The sequence below is a fragment of the Argentina anserina genome, chromosome 7 (assembly GCF_933775445.1).
Source record: "Argentina anserina chromosome 7, drPotAnse1.1, whole genome shotgun sequence".
NCBI lineage: Eukaryota > Viridiplantae > Streptophyta > Magnoliopsida > Rosales > Rosaceae > Argentina > Argentina anserina.
The window spans coordinates 2,484,748-2,507,689 of record NC_065878.1 but is presented as its reverse complement, the minus strand read 5'-3'; the positions used below and the strand labels follow the sequence as shown (position 1 = coordinate 2,507,689).

General features: G+C 36.4%; 1 protein-coding gene across 2 annotated transcripts; it reads right to left on the bottom strand.

Annotated features, from left to right (window-relative positions):
* Positions 1-390: 390 nt before the first annotated feature.
* Positions 391-11,603, bottom strand: LOC126803326 (uncharacterized). Of its 2 annotated transcripts, XM_050531114.1 has the most exons (14): positions 11,033-11,603; positions 10,820-10,909; positions 9,741-9,803; positions 8,851-8,937; positions 8,599-8,742; positions 8,316-8,476; positions 7,599-7,833; positions 7,360-7,470; positions 5,299-6,357; positions 4,965-5,207; positions 2,982-3,167; positions 1,700-2,854; positions 1,258-1,596; positions 391-880 (listed from the first exon to the last, which is right to left on the bottom strand). In XM_050531114.1, the coding sequence occupies exons 1-14, from the start codon at positions 11,441-11,443 to the stop codon at positions 638-640; spliced, it is 4,527 nt and encodes a 1,508-aa protein (XP_050387071.1). In that variant the 5' UTR covers positions 11,444-11,603; the 3' UTR covers positions 391-637. The 2 variants fall into 2 exon arrangements, with proteins under 2 accessions (XP_050387071.1, XP_050387072.1); XM_050531115.1 differs by lacking the exon at positions 11,033-11,603 and having other exon boundaries at positions 8,599-8,734; positions 10,820-10,905.
* Positions 11,604-22,942: the final 11,339 nt, after the last annotated feature.

Genomic DNA, 22,942 nt, shown 5'->3' with positions numbered 1-22,942 from the left:
CTTCATGCTGGACCATATCTCATGAGTTTTCTACTAGGTAGTGTGAAAAGTTGCTTGCTGTGTCAAATTACTAGACCTAAACCTGTATATTATTATAAAGATCAATCATATCGCTATATGCTTATTTCTGCAGGAAAGCAACACCTGAATATTAGGGACTCTGATACATCAACCAGCATGTTTGGTGTTTATACGGATATTCATCTCAGTTTCAAGTCCTCTGCTCCATATGATCGTGTTTAATACAGAGCAGAAGTAGAAATAAATAGTGCAGAGAACTCTACGGCTTCTGGCGCAGATTAGAGTTCATTGTGTCCACTTCTTCAACGAGGAACTCGACAAGAAATATCATGTCTGCGACATCAATAGATGCAATACACTGATGAAATCAACCATAAACAAGTATCAATTTTAGTACATGAATTTTTGGGTTAAATCTTCTGTACACAACATTCTCTCAATTTAGTCCTTTCCATCTCACAGTGACAAAACTCAAGTGTCGCTGGCTAGCCCTCATAAGTCAGCTCTAGCTAGTAGCTACTAAGTCAGATTAATCTGGTTTTCATCGAAACACACAAGAAACAGAATTCGAGTTCTATATAGCAACCAAGCACAACAAACCCCACTACTGGGCAGACTACTCTTCCGTTCTCTCTTTGTCCAAATTGCTTTCGGGAGCCACATGGGCATCATTCAGGCTAGTTTCCATTTCTGTCGGCCCATTTGGTTGATTCTCAATCGATGAGTCCACTTTTCGGCCATTCATATCCAGTTCTGATTCTAGCACCCCATCAGCAGATACAGGAGCATCTGCATCCATAGGATCCTGCCCAGACATAGAGGTCTGCTGAATAGGAGCCACATACTGATGAAACTTAACCTGGCGGAGAGAAGATACAAAACTGTGAGAAATCACGTATAATGAAATTTCATCCACTTGTAAATATAATTCCCACTACCCTTCCCGCATCAAGAGATACAAGAATGGATACATAAGCAATACGAAACAACGAACTTTAGCACATCCGAACACACTCCAAATGTTATGTGATCAACATGAACTGAAAAGATAATTATGCAATATACAAAACCAAACAAGCACAGAGTCATGCCTACTCAGATCTTTAATTTGTTTATGCTGTTCCAAAGGGCAATGAACTCAAACTATACTTATATTTCCATGCTCTCCTCATCTACTCCAGATTAAATCATAAACAAATGCCAAAAAAACCTGGATGTCAACATTGGAAAACATACCACATAAAGCTGCTGGTAGATACTGATCATCTCATCAACGCTGCTCACAAGATGGACATGCCCTGTTTCTTCAACGTGACGTTCTGTGTGTGGTGTAGTCTCATTAAAATTCAGAGCAAGGCGATCAGGTCTCTGAAGTAAAAGTTGGAATGTAGGCTGAAGTTCATAGCATTGCTCAAACAAAGACCGGCGGCAAAACACATAAAGACCCAATCGGGCACGAGACATGGCCACAATCAATCTCCTAACATCACGAAGGTGACCCACAAAACGAGTACGCACCAGAGAGAGCAATATAAAATCATTTTGCTGACCCTGAAATTTGTCAACTGTTGTAACCTGTCAACAAAAACAGAACAACAACGTCATCTTACCAATATCAATATCATCAGAGAGGTCATTAACATCTTTGAACGTTATAAAGAGTAATATTGTAACATACCTTGCTGGGAGGGCCTATGAAGTCATATGGAGCGCATCGTCTGTTGATAACATCACGGATTAAAAGCTTTTGGCCATTATAAGTGGTCAATATAGATATCTTGCTCGCAGGGTAGCCAAGTAGACGCATGTAGATATACACACTGACAACATATTCAGCTTCTCCCTCATTTTGGTAGAACCACGGTGATGGGGCAGACTCACCTCTATCATGGTAATCTGGTACATCTACCAACTGATATTCAAAGGAGAATCCAGCATTTGCTCTATTGAAAATGGTATCTTCCTTTACATAAGGAAGGTCTCCCAATTCTCTATACCTCCAGTTGTAAAGTTTGGCTATACTTGGCCTTGCCCTACCCTGGGCATTAAGTTCAATATAAGGAATGCCCAAACGAACAAACCTTGTAAAGAGACTCTGGTCCATGTGGCTATACTTCTGAAAGGCCATATTCTTGACAACAGGAGGCAATTGGTGATGATCACCAATCAAGATGCAACGTTTAAGCCGTGCATAACCATCTTCCTGTCTCTGGAGCAACATTGGAATAAAAGTTTCGATCTCCAAAATTTGAGCACTTTCTTCCATCAGCAAGTTATCATACTTGAAACCTAGCTGAAGAAAATCCTTCCTCTTCAAAGCTGCGTGAGTGCATGTCATGGCTACTATCTTTGCCTGCTTTGTCATCAAGTAGTTTGCTCGATCAGCTGTGGACTTCAGCAACTCAAAGGCCCTACACTCTTCAAGCTCCTGAAACACAGTCTTCAGATGATGAAAGCAACCTTTAGCCGCCCGCATATCTTTCTCAAATGACTCGCCAGTAAAAACTGGCTTTGGTGCATTGGAGAAGAATTCCTTAAAGGGAAATCGATCTTTGACAAATGACTGTATATTTCTATTATCGTTACAAGCAGCCAAAAATTGCTCCCAACGCGAGTATACATGAAGCAACCAAAAGTATCCAGCAGTTTCACATGTATAACCAACATCCTCAGGCAATTGGAGAGATCTTGCCAGCCTCTCCACTTCACTAAGCAACTCTAACCTCCTCACAAGCATGGCATTGACACGGCCTTGCCGACTGAAGTCAAGATCAGTTGCTAGCTCTTGTTCTCCTTGCCCAAGTCGAAGAAGATAGCGTGCAGGTACATCCCTCTGATAACACAAACGAAACAAAATGAATTAATTCCAACTTAAATCCGAGCTTACACAGAGAAACATAACTGCAAGACATTAAGATTACTGTCAGAGAAAAAAAAAGACATTGAGATTATTAATCAACCTGCATTATCTTTTCAAAAAGGTCATTCAGAGCCTGGTTCGAGTGAGTGATTATCAAAGTTCTCTGAGATGGACAATTATGATAGAGAACATTCAGAATTTGCACAGCTGTATCAGTCTTTCCCGTACCAGGTGGTCCCACAACCATTGTTAGTCCTGGCTGAATACCTGAGAGGATCGCTCCAACCTACACAGGTGGTAACTAAGAGAGATTAAAACTTGAACATCAGTTTATAATCCACAGCTTGTTAAAAATCTATCATAGCTTCATCAAGCAAATAAAAAATAAAAAATCAAGTGATTTTTTTTAAAATAATAAAGTGGAGATATTTTCATGTATAGCCCCAGATCTCGAAAAGCCCAACATCTTAGCATTTTTTCGATTTCTAAACAACATATTATCATTGATTGCATTACAATCATAGTACCCTCTTTCTATCAGTGTTGTGTTCTCTTGGGCTTCACTGAAGACTTCTTGTCCTCTACAACACAATTTGCCTTTTTATTATAAAGTTTTGCTTTCTCCTCGAACAGACATAAACTGAAATTACCCAGTACGATAATCACACGCCTATGGTTGGGTTTCTCCTAGCCACATATTCATGAAGACCGTACCGAGCTGATTGGACAATTCTCACCTAACTGGCTATTCTAGACGATTAGCACTAAGGTTGGCATAAATACCCACGGGTGTGGGTATTTCATGGGTACCCACCAGTTTGGGTAAAACATTTTGGGTATGGGTGGTAACAAATTTACCCATGGGTAGATGGGTAATGCCGTAATGGGTATTAAATACCCGCTTGGGTATGGGTAAATATGCGGGTAACCATACCCATATAACTCCTTAAATTATTATACTATTTATTTTAAAATTTGCCAGATTTGATTTTTTTTTAATTATAATTTTTTAACAATTGCCGACCTAATTAATTTTATGACCTGAAAATAAAAGGAAAAAAAAGGGAAAAAATTATTTATGGCTATCAATTCGAGATGTTCATCTTCACAAATTAGAGCCTCATCTCAAATCTTCATCTTCTCTCATCTCAGATCTCTGTCTTTTCAATTTGGATTACAATTATACTACTATCTTCCTCTCAAATTGTTTACCACTACACAAGCCTCATCTCAAATGTCCTTCAATTTGTTCCGAATTGAGCTCCCAATTCGTCCTCGGCTTGCCAGCGATGGGAGCCTTGCACTGCTTTTTGGGTGAGGGAGGTTAGAACAGAGAAAATTGAAAGAGAAGAAGAATGGCGATGAAGAAAGTCGTATAAAAAAAACCCCAACTTTGTACTGGTGGACAAAGAGTTGAAGAGTTGAGAAGAGTGGACAAGAAATTGAAGAGTTGAAGAGTTGAAGCCCCAAAGGAGATTAGAACGATTCTGGTGGAGGTTGGTCTTTTTGCCTTTTTTTTTCAGGGAAAAACAATTAAAAATAAGCTTAAGGATAGAAAAAGGGTGGGTAGATGGGTATCCAATTACCCGTGGGGGTGGATATGAAAATACCCACGGAATAAAATATGGGTATTTACCCAGTGGTTATTACCCAAAATGGTTGTTGGGTGGGTAGAATACCCACAGGTATTACCCATTAGGTAAAAATGGCAACTTGATTATGCACATGTGCGTTGGTTCTAACAACGAGAAGCAGATAACCTTGTATAAGTCTACAAATCACAGTTCTGGAAAGCTTTAAAACTATTACATAAACTCCTAATTTAGGTGTAGAGACACCAAAAGAACACTGGACGTCAATATTCAGAAACAGGTCTTCAAAGGTCATGAGCAATTTTTGTTACGTCTGCAGGTGGACATGTCCACAGTTGAGCGGATTTTTTTTTAAAGGGGGCTGAGTGGACAATAAGCAAATAGACAAGTTGAACTCACATGATAATAAGCAAATTGCAAATAAGATTGACACTGTGCATAGCTAAGCATGAAAATGGTACATCACAGAGAATTAAAGAAAGGGATAGTACCTGAGTGGGCGTAAATCTAACTGAGTTCTGCCTTGGCTGGTCTTGGGGATAAGGACCTGGGTCAGGAGGGGTGTATGCCTCAACAACAAATTTGTCTTTCTCCTTATCAGTCACAGAACTAATCTTTGCTTTCTTATTGCCTGGAAGAGCATTAGTGCTGCTTGTGATCGCCTTAGGAAGCCTTATTCGAAAAGGAGGCCTTGGATCCATATTTTCTCTACCATCTGAACTAACAAAGGAAACCTAAAGAATGAACATGAAAACAAGAATTATTGGTCAAATTTCTCAGGATACAACTCATTCAACCTAAAATTAAGAAAATACATCAACGAACCTGATAGTCTGGAAAACATTCCTTCAGATGGTCTGCATCAAGGAAGGTATCTTTAAAATCTACCGTTTCTAGAAGATCTGGCATATTAGTCCATTGTGCGGCAGAGGGATTACCATAGCCCAGAAATGTTTTGTGCAACCAGTCAGGGACGATACAATATTCATTCATAAGATCTCTAATGGATTCTAAAATTGCTTTGAAATTGTTTTCCTTGGGCTTTCTCCTCATCAAAATATTGAATGTCCCATAAACATCTTCTGCACCCTTTGAAGCAGTGTTGCTGACATCCATGTAGTATTGTGCAGTATCCAAAGCAACAGTTAAAGTTCTCAATTCTCCTTTTGGAGGCTTCCACTCATCCCGTTTGATTCTTCCAGTGAAATCATTCATTAGAGTTCCTTCCTCATCACGAACCTCAATAATTTCACAGCCCCGTACATATTGAAGACCAAGCCTCTGAGGCACACTTGCCTTAGCACCCTCTTCTGCGCTAAGAGGCTCAAAGGAGGGGCGTATAGAAAGTAAAAATAATACATCATGCTCTTTAAGAGCATTCCATTCTGATCGTACCTGTGCTTTATAGCTGGAAATACTAAAAGTGATTTCTGCTGTCACAGCAGCTGGCTTAACTTCTCCAATATTTGGCTGTTTTACCTCACTGATCTTAAATTCTTTAATCGGCACAGCCATTCTTGACCAACCACGGAAAGCAGTTTCTCCCTCACTATTAATGCAGGCATTAAGATGTGGCACAGCCTCCTGAATATCCTCACGAATCTCATATGTTGATTCAAGACGGAAGAGATCAAAATTTCTGAGGAGATAATCATGCAGCGTCAAGAATTGTAAATTAAGTTTTGGAAGAGCCAGACAACCTTCTCCAGAGTAATTAATGCTTGGTACGAGGCTTTCATCCCACATGATCAGCTCATTTGGATACAGTGGAAGAGCATTTATTTTTTCTTTTTGAGACTGTTGCCTCTTGAAAAAGGAAACCATCACTTCAGTAAGGAAATCAATCCTGGATGACCACGGATCATTCTTTGAAATCAGTTTCAACTGCATGATGTCAAAATTAACAAAAATTTAGGAAATTGCCATAATACTTAGTTGTGAGTATACACTGAACTACATGCCCCGTAAAATAAACCAGACAGATGAAATGGGAAAGCCAACAACCTAAAAGATGCAGTTTATAAATAGATAAGGAATGGAATAAAAAAGCAAACATATAACACAGTAGACTTGAGTAACAAACTCCAGTTAATAATATTTCAGATCGAACCTCCGTGAACTTAAAGCTAAAAATAAGCACATATACAATTCCAGGTCTCATATCCTATCATCATATCAGCAAGACTAGGCCTTAACTGTTTGCTGGAGAGTTGCTAAAAATAAGCACATATACAATTCCAGGTCTCATATCCTATCATCATATCAGCATGACTAGGCCTTAATTGTGTGCTGGAGAGTTGCCTCACGAGCCATCCTTCTATCTTTTCGACCACTTACCAGTCTCCAAACAACCTACAAATTGTAGGCCTAAATTTCTATAAGCTTTAGTTCGGTGAGGATCAAAAGTCAAAACCTTAATATTCTTACATCACAATGAATACTAATATAAAATAATTCATAGTTCATGTCATGCAAAATACTCATCGCTCGTTTCTACAATACAATATAAAACCCCAAAAAAAATTATCAAAGTTAAAGCTAATGTTATTAGGTACTCAGCTATCACCTGGGTCTCAAATTACCAATCTTCTTCTCCATGGTTTTATCTTTCTCTACCCTTCTACAGTCACATCCAGCTATCACTTCCACTTCACCTTTTCTTTAACCCCAATCACTCTATTATCAGCTTTTTATAATTTAATTGGAATGCTCTCTTTTTTATTCAATGATTTCTTTGATTCGTTAATTGAAGTTTGCTTGATTGCTTCCTTTGATTTGTTAACTTATAATTTTATATGAACCAATGTTGGACGGATTACAGTCTACAAAAAAAACAGAGATTTCAAACAACACTACCTTAAAAGGCAATCAATATGTTCCACATACCTTTGAACAGACCAAATCCTTTAATTCTTCAGGAGAAAGTACAGACAGTCTCTTAGTGAGATCATTTCGGTTGTCAATTGAACCAATGTTAGCTAATGCAAGCTCTTGCAACTACAAGAACAAAGAGATTGAACTTCAGGATATAAGCACAATATTACTATGAAAGGAAACATGGAACTATGACCTCTAAGAATTTAGAAACACTTTTAAATTGAGTCTCTGTCTGTGACTATACACACCTTAGGAATCTTTTTAAAAGCAAGCAGCTGGAAGGATTGCACGCGATCGTAATGAGATTGGAGCACTTCATCATCGGTAAGTTGTTTCCCAACATTATCATTAATCTCAAATCCTTCATAAAACTGCAGCAAGTCAACAAGTTGAGTAAAGAGCTTCCCCTTTTCATGTCTATACAAAGCACTCAAGTGGCACTTGGGAACAACAGCAACATCAGCAACAAGTGGCCTCAAGTACCTGAAAAGGCAGCAGTGTTTATGTAAAAACATTTTATGATACAAACTCCAAGAGGTCCCGCTTTTATAAAAAGAAAATCACAGCAGTTCCAATAGGTAAAAATCTCTATGAAATAAATTTAAAAAAATACCAATATTGTGGCTTTTCTTAAACGATATCCTATATCCAAACATATCTGTACTGTTACCAAAATCGAAAACAGGGTATTTTGGATATATGGGCAGATACATAATCAGATAAGTATATCGTACAAAGACCATCCTTCAAAACAGAAGCTAATATCCACAAGATGCTAAAATGAAGTTCATAACAAATTATCAAAAAAACAGAGGATATGCTTAAGAACAGGGAACATTGACTTTTAATAACATGGTACAACTATAATGCTTACTTCAGTATCAAATGGGAAAATGGGAGCAAGGAAACAGGTTGCTCAAGTTAATTTCAGATGAGAAAGATTGGGAAAGCGAACAAACATGTACCTCCTTGTGGGCAGTTGGCTTAAGAGGTCAATGAGAAATTCCATAAACCTCTCACAGTACAAAACACAAGCATCATCAATGTGTTCTGTTCCATTAGCATCAAGAAATTGATCTTCTCTGTTGACACCATGATTTTGCGGTATAACTTTGGAATCAAGTATCTAGAAGAGGTTAAAATGCCATAAGTTATTAATATCAACTAGCTAATGCTAACAGAGTGCAAGCATCTCTCGGTGGGAGAAACCAAAAGCATTTCTAAGAGTAAAAAGAAGTACATCCACACCTCCAGGAACTCTTCAATGAGGTTTCTTAAGAACTGTACTTCAAGTGCAGTTGATGGGTTAAAAGAATCTCCATGTTTTGCGGCTTCCCTCTTTATCATCCTTCTCCATTTCTTGATCAAATCAGAATTTGAACCGAGCTCCATCTGCAACAAAAAAAATCAATAAGAGAAGCAGATCATGCACCAAAAAGTTCAGATCTCACATTCTGATGACAATCAGAGAGTTGAAATTAACCATATATGTTGCAGTACCTGAAAACGACCATACGACAAACTGTGCCAGGATTGAAAACTTGCCAACCTAAGGACAGTCTCACTGACTATCTCATCTTCCAGACTCTGTCAAAAAAGAAAATAAAATTCAGAATGTATTTACATAAATTTTCCACAATACGCAGATCATTGAAAGTATTCAATCTGACTGCCACAATAGCCGAACCAACTAAAAGAATACAGTAATTTTACAGTGTCATTCAACAATCAGAAGGCACATGTTACTGATGTGGTAGCATCGAACCTGTATCAATATACTGATACTATCAAAACTGTACTTATGCCCAGATGAAGGTATGTTTTGTTCCCTCAAACAAAGTTAAAAGAAATAACAGAATCTTTAAAGATATGGGGGGGGAGGCAACAAAAGCACCCTTGTGTGTCAAACCTTCACAAACTGTGCACATGAGACGCAAACTCAAGTATCAATAACTAGAAATTCCGTAAATGATTCTGTGGACGTTTAGTTATTAAGAACAATACTTTTGAAGTAAATCAAAATTTTACTAAACATTCACATATGTTCAAAAGATTTAAGCAAATGCCCATTTTCTAGGGAAATTAAATTCTCATCCGCAAACAAATTATTCACTAGCTTTAAATTTTTGGAATAAAGGTCAAATTTTGGTATTACAAAAATTTTTATTTCTTTTTTAAATAGAAAAGACAACATTATAGATAGAAAAAGAACCTCTCAATAAGAAAAACTGGTTCAAGAGAAGTCAATATAGATAGATAAGCAAAACATTTAAAAATAACTACAATAAATAGATAGTAACATAATGTAGGAAACATGTGTCCAGCAAGTACTTATTTGTAAGGATCAACCAAACAATAGTCTTAAAGCAAGCATTAGGATTCTACCATACCTGAAAGGCATTTATCATGAATACTAGATAATTTGTCTTCTCTGCTATACTTAGTTCTCTTTCCTGCAGATATAGTGCAAACATAATATCAATATAAACATATAAGAAACTTATTGTATATCAAACTTTATTTAGCACAAATATGTAAGAACTATGGCCTCATACTCATATTTGAATGTCGATGTCAGCATTTAACATTACTTAAAGACCATTGGACCATTTAACTATTTGTCATCACAGAATCATGAAAACATGGCCCTACTTTCAGATTCATTTAACTTTTAATAAGTACCACTATTTACGATGTTTCCATGTGTACACAAGACTGAATGCTAGCGAGGAATGACACTAGGAAGTGAGCTTCATTTAAATGTCAGTAAGCATGCTATCCATATTCATGATACGGACTAATTTACAGGACCCCGACTATTACCAGGGTACCAAGATAAAACAAATCAGTCAGGGAGGATTTCTTATCATAAAAACAAACTTTTAGTGATAAGAGAGGACGAGAAAAAGAAGCTGCAGACAACAAGTTTACATCAGCTAGAACAAAAATATCTTGGAAAAGAAGAAGCAGATATTTTATTAACATCTGATAGACAATAAATTTTTGATACTTTGAACCCCCCAAGAACTTGCTTTGCTGATCTGGGCTGGAGCTAGGGCTTCTATTGAATCCCTAAATTTCAGGCGACATTAAACAAATAGCCAGGGGCAGGTACCTAGGGGGCTCGGAACCCAGACCACATGGGAGAAAATAATGACCTGACCATTCCTACTATCCCACATTTGTCAAATGTGGTATGGGAAAAATGATAGCACACAATAAACTTTAACAGTATTGTTAGTTAAATATTTTAAAGCTATGAAGAATAACTCTTGGAAATATCTGAAAAGTTTATCCTTCAACATTGGTATTGTCAAGAATATATTTATATCGGTTATGAGTTGTTATCAGCTAGACATGGTCATGGGCTCAGACGTTATAAAATAACCAAAAAACACTCGTCATTATTTTCTCAAAACCACAGGGACATTCTATCAAACAAGTTCAAGTACAGAAAATGAGCACAAACCGATTTAAGCCGAAGAACCCTGCCAAGGAATCCCTTAAAGGCGTCTTTCCGGTCATAAAAGCACACCCAAGCTGCCACATTCTCTCGAAACTGCAAGAACAAGTGCACAAGTTAGTTCAATCAATACTTACATTTCCAAATAAACATAAAAAACGACTTGGACTAGTTGACATTCCCTGCCAAGTAAATCCTAGCGATTCCGAGACACCATACCTTCTCATTCACCATAAGAATCATGGACATAACATGCTCAAAGGTCGCCGTTTCGGCGTCGAAATTAGGAAACAGATAGTTCTCCAAGTACTGGCTGACCTCCAAAATCATCACTCTCTGCAACGGCACCGTCTTCCTCTGCCCCTCCTTCACAGTCAGCTCCGTCTCGTAAATCGTCTTCACCAGCTCCGCATCGAACGGCGGCGGACTCTTCTTCGCGTCGCCGGCCTTGGACCAGTTGGCGGCGGCGATCATGGTGAGCTCGTCCCGCTGAATCTCAGACAAGGTAATTGCGTTCGGGAGGGCCCCGCCGGGCTTGGCCTCGACCGGCTTGTCGCCGAGCTGGACCGGGTACTCGGCCACGTGGTGGCGCTTGAAATCGTACGCGCCGGTGCCGTAGACCTTCGTCATTGCCGAATTAGGGTTTTACAAATGCGAGGGGGATGGTTTTTGTAGGGATTGAATTGGGTGAGCGAGACGGGGTTTTAAGGGTTTCTGAGATTTTGGGAGAGAGAGAGAGGTCGGAGGGTATTTATGTAATCATCTGAGTCGGTTCTCGGATTGAGCTAGCTTTTGGGTATTACTACTCTGCTCTACTCGTTTGTTTCTAGGTTTTCTATAAGGCGCGTTATATAATTGTCACAAATTACAGATTGGCCCCTTATCTTTTCTATAACTAATTTTTAGCTCTCACTATTATTAAAACATATTTAGCGATATTAGTCATATTTTAATTTTTTTTTTTTTAAGAAACGATGAATTGTCATATAATAAAAAAGTGATTTATGAAACAACATAAACAAACTCTCACTCTTTTTTTGAAAATAACGATAATTAAGAGTTTGTGAAATGAAAAACTCCTAATAAACTAGAAAACTAGAACCAGAAATCCACAAATCAATGTTGAATTTCTACAGTCGACCCACGAGTAACCAGAATCAATATCATGTTAGAACGGCTAACTTATTGTAGGAACTATAACGACCTTACGAAGAAGGAGTCTGTCCAGGTTCAAAAGAAAAATGGACCCTTCAAAAGATAGGTAACAAAAATTAGGTGATTTCAGATCACATCGGCTTTCGGCGTTCACATCTTTATAATAGGTCCTCCCTTAGGGCATATTAATGGTGTTTTCAGTTTACCAGAAATTCTGACGATCAAACAATGTCTGAATTGGATGAAATTTTTATAGGGTCTCTAAATATAAGTACCGATCACATCGGCTGGTGTCGATTAATCTCGAGAAGTTTCTTTCATATAGTCACTTTATAATGCGATAGTTTTATTTTAAACCTAGTATAAATGTTATAATACATTAGTGGACACTTCGGCGATCGACAACTCCGGTTCAAATACGGTCGATCGACACTAGCAGATGTAATTGGTATATATATTTAGGGACCCTGTAAAAAATTTCATCCGTTTTGGACATAATTTGACCGTCTGTACCTACGGTTAACAAAAAAAGGCATTTTGACATATTAAAACCCCATTGACCGGGGCTTTGCCAAATGAGTTTCCTCGGTGCGACCACGCACGATCGATGACAAAAAGTAGATGATTTTCATATATGCAAACGGTTTTCGACGTTCGCATCCTGGTAATGAGTTTTCCCTTAGGGCATATTAGTGGTGTTTTCAGTTTACTGGAAATTTTAACGGTCAGACGATGTCCAAATTAGATGAAGTTTTAACTGGGTCCCTAGATATTAGTACCGATAACATCAGCTGGTGTCGATTAATCATGAGAAGTTTACTTCATATACTTCATATAGTTGCTTCATAATGCTACAATTTTATTTTAAATATAGTATAAAATTATAATATAAAAGAAATATAAAATTTTAAATCTAGTATTATTAACATATATAATATTTTTATGTATAATTAGAGGTGACAAATGGGCCCAAAAGCCCGAGCCCGGCCTAGACCCGGCACGTTAAAAATCGGCCCGAGCCTGTTATTGTAACGGGTCGGGCCGGACCGAGATATTTTGGCTCATGGGCCCGACACGGCCCGAGCCCGTTTTTAGCCCGGCATGACCCGATCACGATAAATTCATGAGTTGGCCCGTTAAATACATAATTTTATATTATTTATATCAATATTTAAACAATTAGCATTATTAAACTTGAATATTATACTTTTTAAAGTATAATCTATTGATTATTTCATTATTTTAACTAAAATATTTCACAAATATTATCAAAATAGTGAATAAAACGTAATTGTTTTGACATACGTAACGTTTTTAAAAATAAGATTATGAAATATGTTGTAATATTTTATTTATTTTACTATTTTAAATAGTATATAAAACAAATATTCAAAGTACATAATATTGTTAATGGGCGGGGTCAGCCCAAGCCCGGCCTGACATGAGCTTGGGCCGAGCTTAATATTTAAGTAAATGACCCAGTCCAAGCACGGTTTTAGCCCGTTTGCCACCTCTATGTATAATTATTACCAAAAAGACATATAATTGATATATGTATAATATATTATATGCATGTATAATATTTTTTTTCTTACGGGTTTTTACGGGCCGGGCCTTGCGGGCTTTTGGCGGGCCGGGTCCACAGGTCGGGCCGGGTTTCACACCTCTAAACTAAGCTCGGCCCTCTGCCCACGGAAACGCGCTTTGGCAGGCTTTCTCGCCGGCCGGGCCGGGTAAAAGTCCATCAGGCTTGCGGGCCTCCGCGGGCTAAATGATGAGGCCCAAAATTATGTTGCAACGTCTCCTCCCTATGGGTATTCGTCCTTTCTTGGACAAAGATGTGTGTACTGCATTTGTTGAGTTATGCATTTTCTTTCAACAAATATGTGCAAAGACTCTAAAAGTTTCATAGTTAGAAAGAATGGAAAAGGAGATAGTTAAGATAGTATGCAAACTTGAAAGAATTTTTCCACCCGTTTTTTTCGATGTGATGTTGCACCTAGTAGTCCATTTACCCCGAGAACTATTCTAGGAGGACCATTCACCTTTCGGTGGATGTATCTCATTGAAATAAATTTGGGTACGTACAAAAAATATGTTTCAAAAAAAGCTCGCCCAGAAGGTTCAATTGCTGAAACATATATTGTAAATGAGGCAATTACATTTTGCTCGATGTATTTTTGCGGAGTGAAAACACGCTTCAATCAAGGGAAACGTAATGTTGATTTTGATAATAAAGAGGATGATGACTTGTTAGTTTTTTCCCAAAGAGTTCATCGTGGCAAGAAATATGTATTGCTTGATCCAAAATAAGTAAAGAAAGCTCATTGGTACGTGTTATACAATTGTGAGGAAATCCAACCATATCTTGAGTAAGTGACTTTTATATGAGTTTTGTGCTTCGCGTAAATTTATATTTACAAAATATAATTGACTTTGTTTGATTGTCTGTTAACGTATGCAGTGAACACGAGGCAGAACTAAAGCATATAAGTAATGATAATTTATGTAAAAGACAAGAAGAAGAATTTCCCACTTGGTTTGAAAAACGAGTATGCACTCATCTCTCACTTTTTCTTTTAACAAGGTATTGTTTTTAAAGTATGCTAACTGATTAATTAATATTATTTCTAGATGACTCGCTTGGTCCAAATTGGAGAGGTTTTTGCAAATGATAACCTTTATTGTTTGGCCTGTAAACCCGATCCCCGCGCCCATACGTTTATTGGTTATGTTGTTGGTGGCGTTAGATATCACACAAAAGACCTTGATGATCGTCATACCACACATAATAGTGGCATTGATGTCCCTAGAGTTTTTGTTGGCGGAACACATGATTATTATGGTGTTCTACTTAGTATTGTCATATTGAGGTATGTAGATATGTGTCACGTTTATCTATTGAAGTGCAAGTGGTTCAACATAGACGAGATAGGAAGAAACGCGAGAAAAAGAGTACAACGTGATTATAATCTTATGAGCATTAATACGGATTTTGTCTGGTAGGAGGATGAACCTTTTTATACTTGCAAGTGAAGCGCATAAGTGTCTTATCTAGATGACCCAAAATTAGGTCATGGATGAAAAGTTGTCCAAAAAGTGCAAATGCGACATGTGTGGGATGTCCCAGAGGTAGATGTTGAAGAAGAAGAAGAAGAAGAAGAACAAGTAGAGATAAACAAGGAAGATTTTGATCCAGTGGCTGGTAATGATGTATATCAACAAGATGAGCTTAATGATGTTCAATGGTTGGTTGAAGAAGGAGAATTGGAGAATCCTCAACTACATCAAGAACATGTAGAGCCTAAAGTCATTTATTCAAATCTTGAGAGCATTATAAATGATTTTTGCCTCAATAATTCTACAAGTGATGATGATGAAGAAAGCAATAGTAATGACTATGATAGTGAAGAAATCATATCAAGTGATGATGATGATGATAGTGATTAATCTATGATGAAATGTTTTTTGATTGAGTTTGCGTGAGTATTACTTTATGTTTTGTTTTTCCTTGTCAAACAATTTTCAGTTATGAAAAATTGATGATAAATAATTGTTCTTTTTATGTTAAAATTTTATTCGCCCTTAAATTTGATTTGGATATGTAACATATGCTGCTTTTGTTATTTTATTAGTAAAACTGATAATATTTTTCTTGTAGTAGTAGTGACAATGTTAAAGCGTCTTCGTTCTAACGTGTCCAGTACTCAAAAGGCCAATGCTGGTATGTACAATCTTTCCATAGAGAATTATTTTTGTCTTTGCTATGTACATAACATATCAATAGAGAATTATTTTTTTTCACTTATAATAGTTAGTAAACATCATGCTAAATAAACATGTGTTGTTATGCCAAAACGGTTATGTGTACAAGCAAATGGTCCTCCAACCCAAACTTCTTTACAAGATGAACCTGTTGTTCGTAGTATGCCTTCCTCTAATAGAACCACTGAAAGGGCTGCTATTAGTACCATTACCCAAAATGCCTATTGTTGGTATACTAAATATTTTAAATTATATATCATTCATGGGCCAAAAATATGAAGTATATTTGTTATAATTACATGGACTATCTACAGTAAGTGACACAATGGATGCACGTATTCAACCCCAGACTACCAACCTGCCAGTAATAAATCCTACAACTGCAGGGATGAATGATGCTTCAACATCCGTTGATATCCAGGGATCTACTGCATGTAGTTACTGTGTTGTACTTTACTTCATTAGTTGTACATGTATGAACTAATAATATTTTGACAAAAGGACCAATTAAAAAAGTGCGTGGAAAGACAAGAGGATTAAATGCTGATAAGGTGCTTGAGCAGCTTGGTACTAAAATACATGTGACGTTGAAGAAAGAATTTGGTTTCACCATTAGGAATCCCGCACCCCTGGATGTCGAAAAGTGGAATAAAGTATATCCAGAAGATAGGATAAACTTGATCAAAAGATTAATTGTGATATGTGAATGATACATTTTGATCTACTTTTTATATAATTTTGTTACCTAGTTATATTGTAGTATTTTGTGTGACACTGCTACTATATACATAACAAGTATGACATTGACATGAATCTACCTTGGGTTGAGAGATATGTGAATAAATGTTTTGGATCAGTGTTTACTAACTTCCGTTATAAGCTGAAAAAGCATTTTGAGCAATTCTCAACAATGGAGGAAGCATTAGAACATAGACACAAGGAAGTCAAAACTGATGAAGAATGGGCTTATCTGTGTAATTGTTTTTCAAGTGAAGACTTCAAGGTATGTATTACATTGTTATGCACCAGTTCTTAATTATAGGAAGCCAGGTGTGAATCCATTTCAACTTGCACAAAAAATAGTGGCTACCACTACTTGATGATTGTATCTTATATATATTTACTTGCTTAATGTTATGTGCCAGACCTAAAATATGTTGTACTTTTCATATTGTTTCAAGGAAAAATGCTACTAATAGGTCATAGTTGAAGTATCACCATAAAGCAGGGTTAAAGTTTTTTATGTCGCACCAGGAACAGATTGTAAGTTATCTATAAAACTTATTATTCAATTAGTTATGAGTACCTATCATGCATGCCTTAGCAATATTTTTTGTTTAATGTTATAGGCCGCACAATCAGGGGAGATGCTAGGTGCAATTGAACGGTTTGAAATGGAGTACAAAAGAAATAAAAAAGGCTGGGATTTGGGAGTGAAAGAAAAATGGGTACGTCATATATAATAACATATTGATGTATAATATAACTTTATTGAATAATATGTGGAACTATATGTATGTTAATCAGTAGATATGTAAGAAAATGATTACATAACAATATGGTGATTCAAATGATGATGCCTCTTTATTATTAGAGATTACTTTAATTTATTAACCACCTAGTAGACATACTAATTGTCTTTCATTTACGGGATGAAATGGTGGTGATGCGTATTGAGACCACTCAACCTGATGGAACTCGAACTATGAGTGATGATAAAATCTGCGAAAAAGTTCTTGGACAAAAATCAGGCTACATCAGAGGTTGTGGTTTTGGACCTAGACCTCCACCATCTAACACTCCTCTATCATCATTACATGAAATGTCTGAGAAGAACAAAGAGTTGGGAGACAAACTTGAGGAGACTCAAAATACTATACATGCACAAAATGTGGTGATCCAAGCATTAGAAGAGAGGGCTAAGAAGTTTGAAGAGTTCATGAAAACCTATATGAACCAGCAACTATCAAGCTAGTTATGCTTACCTTGGATTTTGCAATTTCTATTAGACAAGTGAAAAAAGTTCCTTGAACTTTAGCTCATTTGGAATTTGGAATTGAGTTTAGACTATTTTAATTACTAGTTATGGTAGACAATACTATAAAGTTTGTTTTGCTGATAATTTATTATCAAGTTTTCAATAAAAATTATTATTTTATTAAAAAATTATATTATGCATTAAAAAAACAGGTTGAATCTTAATACAAACACAACTACAAGATAAAGAATATTTCCTCACTATAAATTAAAGTTAATAATGACGAAAGTAAATTTTCTCTTATAAACTTCAAATTCCACACTAACGAAAATAACTTTTCTCGTTGATGAGCATCTTTGGTGTGAACAATATTTCTCGCTAAAAGGATAGATATTACGATGAAACAAAATTGCCTTGCTGAAAACCAGTTTATAGCGAGAAACAACTTCTTTGTTGTAAATTATTATAGTGATAAAAGTATTTTCATCACAAAAACTATAGTTCCTACACAGACAAAATCAAATCCTCGTTGGTAAGTACATTTACTAAGATAATTTTTTCTCACTAAAAGGATATATATAATGATGGATTTAAATTTTCCCGCGAAAAACAGATTTATAATGAGGACAAACTTCCTTGTCAAAAATTATCTATAACGACAAAAATAGTTATGTCGCAGAAAAATAATTTTAAATTGATTTATTAAATTAATATTTTAATTATTAATTATTATTAGCGAGGAAATATTAAATTTAGTGAGAAAATTTATTTCGTCGAAAAATATATTTAACGACTATTTCTTATCTTGAACTTATTTGGCAACGAAAACGTGTGACTTTTGGTGAGGAAATAATAGTCGTTAAAGAATAATAGTGAGACAAATTAGTATCATCGTGAAAAAGGTTTATCAAGGAAATGATTGTTTCGTCGTTGAAACTTTCCTTGACGAGCATTCTCTAACAAATTGAAGACGAAATAATTTTCCTTGCGAAATTATTTTAGCGACAAAATATTAATTTTCAACGAGAAATTCATTCTTCGCAAATAACATCTTGTGTTGTAGTGTCTCTAAGGAAATGAAGTATAAAAACAAGTTTTCAAGCAGCTTCTCAAGCAAAGGACGTGGACGAAAGTTTACTTCTAAGAAGTATAGATTCAGGAAGACATTTTTCAAACGAAAAAATCTTCATAAGAGAAGAAAGAAAAATCATCTCCTAAAAAGAGATTTTTTAGAAAGAAAAAACCAAAGCAAAATAATCCTTTTAGAGATGCAAAGACATGTAGATGTTGGCTCTGCAAAGCTGAATGCCATTATGCCAATGAGTGTTCTAAAAAAGATAAAATGACTTCCAAGGCATTAATAGTTGAATATGATGAAATTATAGAATATGCAAACTTAAAAGAGTTTGAAGTCGCTTATTCTGATGATGAAAATGACTCCATATATTCTTTTGAATACCCATAAGATAGTGAAACATATAACACTTGAAGATTCTTCTGAAGAAGATGAAGATAATCGTCCTATATTTTTGTTATAAGTTCAAAATTGGAAACAAGAGCAAACCGATATTATCAGTATTTTTCGTCCAAAGCCATGAGCATTTTCATGTGACTATTGTAAATGTAAAGATAACAACACATTACCTATGAATTGTGAGAGAACATGAGAAACATATCATAAGGAATGCTTCATCGCAGAGTTAAGAAGGATGACAAGGGAAAATGATGCTCATATCTTTGTTGATCAAGAATATGAGATGTTCTATGAGCAAGAAAAAGAACAAATCCTCAAGCAAAGTCTTGAAAATGATATTGAAAAAATGAAGTTAGTAACTTCATTAAGAATATATCAACAAAAATTGGAGAGTCTTCCACACAAGAAAAAGAAAGGATAATCATTAGTAATCATTTGTGTCAGTTTGCAAAATGATTCTACCACCTTCTTCTAGTAATTGCAGAGGTGGAAGATTCTTCGTTAGTTCTTTAATCTTTTCAACAGTGTTGCTATCATCTGTCGTGAAAGACCACTTCTTTTTTTAGAGCTTGTTTTGGGAGAGAGAAGAGCAATGAAACTACTGACTTGAGGAATACAATCTCTCGCAAAATTAACAACTCCTAAAATTTTTTGTAAGGATTTAGCATATGGGATAGTATATGGAAACTGACTAATCTTTTTGAAAATATGATCTTGGAGACGAATATCTCCGTCCTTAACATGTATGCCAAGGAAATTTATTTCACCTTTAATAAGATGAATTTTCTTTTGTCCAAGAATGATTCCTTTATGGACAATAAACTTGCAAATCTGCTCGAAGTGCTTTAAATGTTCATTCATGATTTTAGAGAAAACCAGAATGTCATCTATATAAACTATGTAAAAATATGCATAAGGCTTGAATATATTATCCATCTTTCTTTGAAAAATGGAGGGGGCTTGCTTTAATCCAAATGACATAACTAGCCATTTTATAATGTCCTTGAGGAGTTCCAAAAGCGGTTTTTTTTTTGGGTCAATGGATAAATTTCATTAAACCTGGACAAGCTAGCAAAGAAATAACAACAAATGAAGAACGAGACTAAAAAAAAGAAGATAATAAGAACAAAAGTTTAGAACAATAGAGGCCTTGTGAGACCATCACTTCTGAGAACATGAACAAGGGAGGTAGGGGGTCTACCAACCCAGTCCGAAGAGCTCAACCTCGCCATCGCAAGCTTTGCCGCGGCATTCGACATGCGGTTTGCTTCCCTTGGAACCCAGTTCCACTCCACCAGAGAAAAACTTGCTGCCAACTGCCTAACATTCCTAATCATCAAGCTAATTCTCTAATTACAGCATGAGGAAGGGTTCATTAAAGCATCCATGACCTCATGACAATCACCCTCCACCACAATTGAAGACAACTTAGCATGGACAACCAATTTAAGGCCTCTGACCACAGCCTCAGGTTCAGCCTCCACCACCGAATTGTGAGAGCTAAGAAGGCTAGCACCAACAATTGACTCACCACTTTGACCTCTGATTATAATCCCCATCCTACTATTACTACTACCCTTTTTCCAAGCAGCATCAACATTTACTTTTTCCAAAAAAAGGGGGGGGGGGAGTGTGGCCTCCAATTCTTTCTAGCATCAGTAATGAGCCTAATTTCACCTGAAGGCCCTTCTCTGCTTTCATGGGCCTCAGTTCAATTTGTAAAATTCTTCTTAATGTTGCAGATTGTTGCTATCGGATTTGGCACCACCTTTCTCATAACAGCGATGCATCTTTGGTTCCAAATTTCAAGAAGATGAAAACAAATCATCATGAAAATATATCCATGATCACTAGGAAGAGAAGAGGTACACTTATGAACCGCCAAGAGCCACTCATCAAGAGTTGCGATTTTTTCCTTTGCTGGCATATACCCCAGGGGACCTCCAAAGTCCAAACCACACATTAGAAGTCCAAGGGCAGAGCAATAAGCTATGCTCCACCGATTCCACATGTTCACCACAAATACTACAAGTAGGCACTGGGACAATTTTTCTCTTGTAAACATTCCAACCAGTTGCGAGGTTAATGCTATGGAATCAGGATGCATTTTGACTTGCCAGAGTACTGATTTTGCATTAAACTTGGAGAAGATTCTTGCTCCCTTGAGTCTGTTGATGAGAACTCTTACCTGAGCTATTTGATAACCATTTATCACCATTCTAGCCTTTCGTCTTACTTGTTATGCATGATTTCTTTCAAGAAAAACTGAGGCATGATGATGACTATTAGATAGCCTAAATAGCTTCTTTTCAAGAAGTTCCTAAATCTGGCTGTCCATCTCTTTTCTATCATGCTCTCTGTAATGAGGAATTGCCTTAACATGGCAAATAACATTTGCATCATGCATCTTTAGCTCACAATATACTGGATCTCTTTCCCTATATAGTTGAGGATCTTCACTGATTACAGGTTTCAGTAAATGTTCAATCTCCGCAAGGGTAGGAATTTTTCTTTGCTCATCTTTATTGGCGTATACCTTGAGGTTGTGTTCCATTATTAAATCTTCTTCTCCATCGGAGCTTGAACTCTCAATATCAGAACTTTGAGGATCTTCTTTTGATTCTAAGTGTTCCGAGTCTTCTGAACTCATTTCAACTGTTGTTATTTCTAAATGCAAGATTGTGATAAGCACTCGGATGATAAATCAATATCGAAGGAATAAGCTCAATCAACTACTTCTGAATATGAGAAGAAACTCTTAAACGAGTTTTTGCTGCATTCTTATGCAGCCACAACTTATCAATCCCAGGGTAAAAGATTGACTAGCCCGTCTCAAACGACACACGGTAAAGGCATATCAAGTCCATTTATGACTGATGCCTTGCCAAAAGACAGAAGAGTCCCTTTTAGAGCAAGCAATCTTCTTGAAGTTACAGGAACAAAGAGGGTTTTCCACCAACATTTAAAGGTCTTTGACAGACTGGTTTTCAGAACAGAAAAGGTATTATCATTTAAACATAAAATTATTATCGATAATATTATGTATGCTTTCCTTGATAATAATGAATGTCATATGCTTCAAGCCCTTGAAGTATTAACAGAAGAATTGTATGGATTCCATACGAAAGTTAAGCAGATTGCTACTAAAGAATGTCAAGCTTCAAAGGTAATGTACCTTGAAAAACTGGAGAGTGCCAAGCTTCCTATCTTAGCATTAAGAGAGGATGAGTGGTATAATCTTCATAACATTTTAGGAGTTTCCAGAAAGAGAAGTGCTATTCCAGAAACATTATCAGTAGTCACTAGCCCATATTATGGGAGATATCTAGTTGATGTTCAACTAGAACATCCCCAGAATCAAAAACTATAGCTTTTGGAAAATGGTTTTGTTCACAATCTTTGGACAAAATCAAATGAAGATCTGAAGGATTTCATGAAATAATTTCTGGAGTTGTTAAGCATATCAGACATGACAGTTGCATTCTGAGATTAACATTTGTGTCCACACCACCAGAATGGACGTGATCAATGGAGAGATAAATTACATTTCTCCTTATCATTATGTCTTATTGATTCAGATTTCAACAAAGATGTCTTATGTCACAAAGAACAATGACAAGCCTAATCAAAGTATTCCATGGATGAAGGCAATGACCATTGCCAGCATAAGGAAGATAGTTTTGAGAGACAGAAACTCAAGTCTTCTAGCAAGTGGGGAAAAGATAATGGTCACTTGTTATAACCATCATCCGCTAAA

What these genes read in the sequence shown, in the direction of transcription:
- LOC126803326 (XM_050531114.1), bottom strand. Translation starts at nt 11,443, where the DNA reads ATGACGAAGGTCTACGGCACCGGCGCGTACGATTTCAAGCGCCACCAC. An exon ending in AGGATTTGGTCTGTTCAAAG is followed by an intron (nt 6,358 to 7,359) that starts GTATGTGGAACA and finishes GACATCATGCAG; the next exon opens with TTGAAACTGATTTCAAAGAA. An exon ending in TCATAGGCCCTCCCAGCAAG is followed by an intron (nt 1,597 to 1,699) that starts GTATGTTACAAT and finishes TTTTGTTGACAG; the next exon opens with GTTACAACAGTTGACAAATT.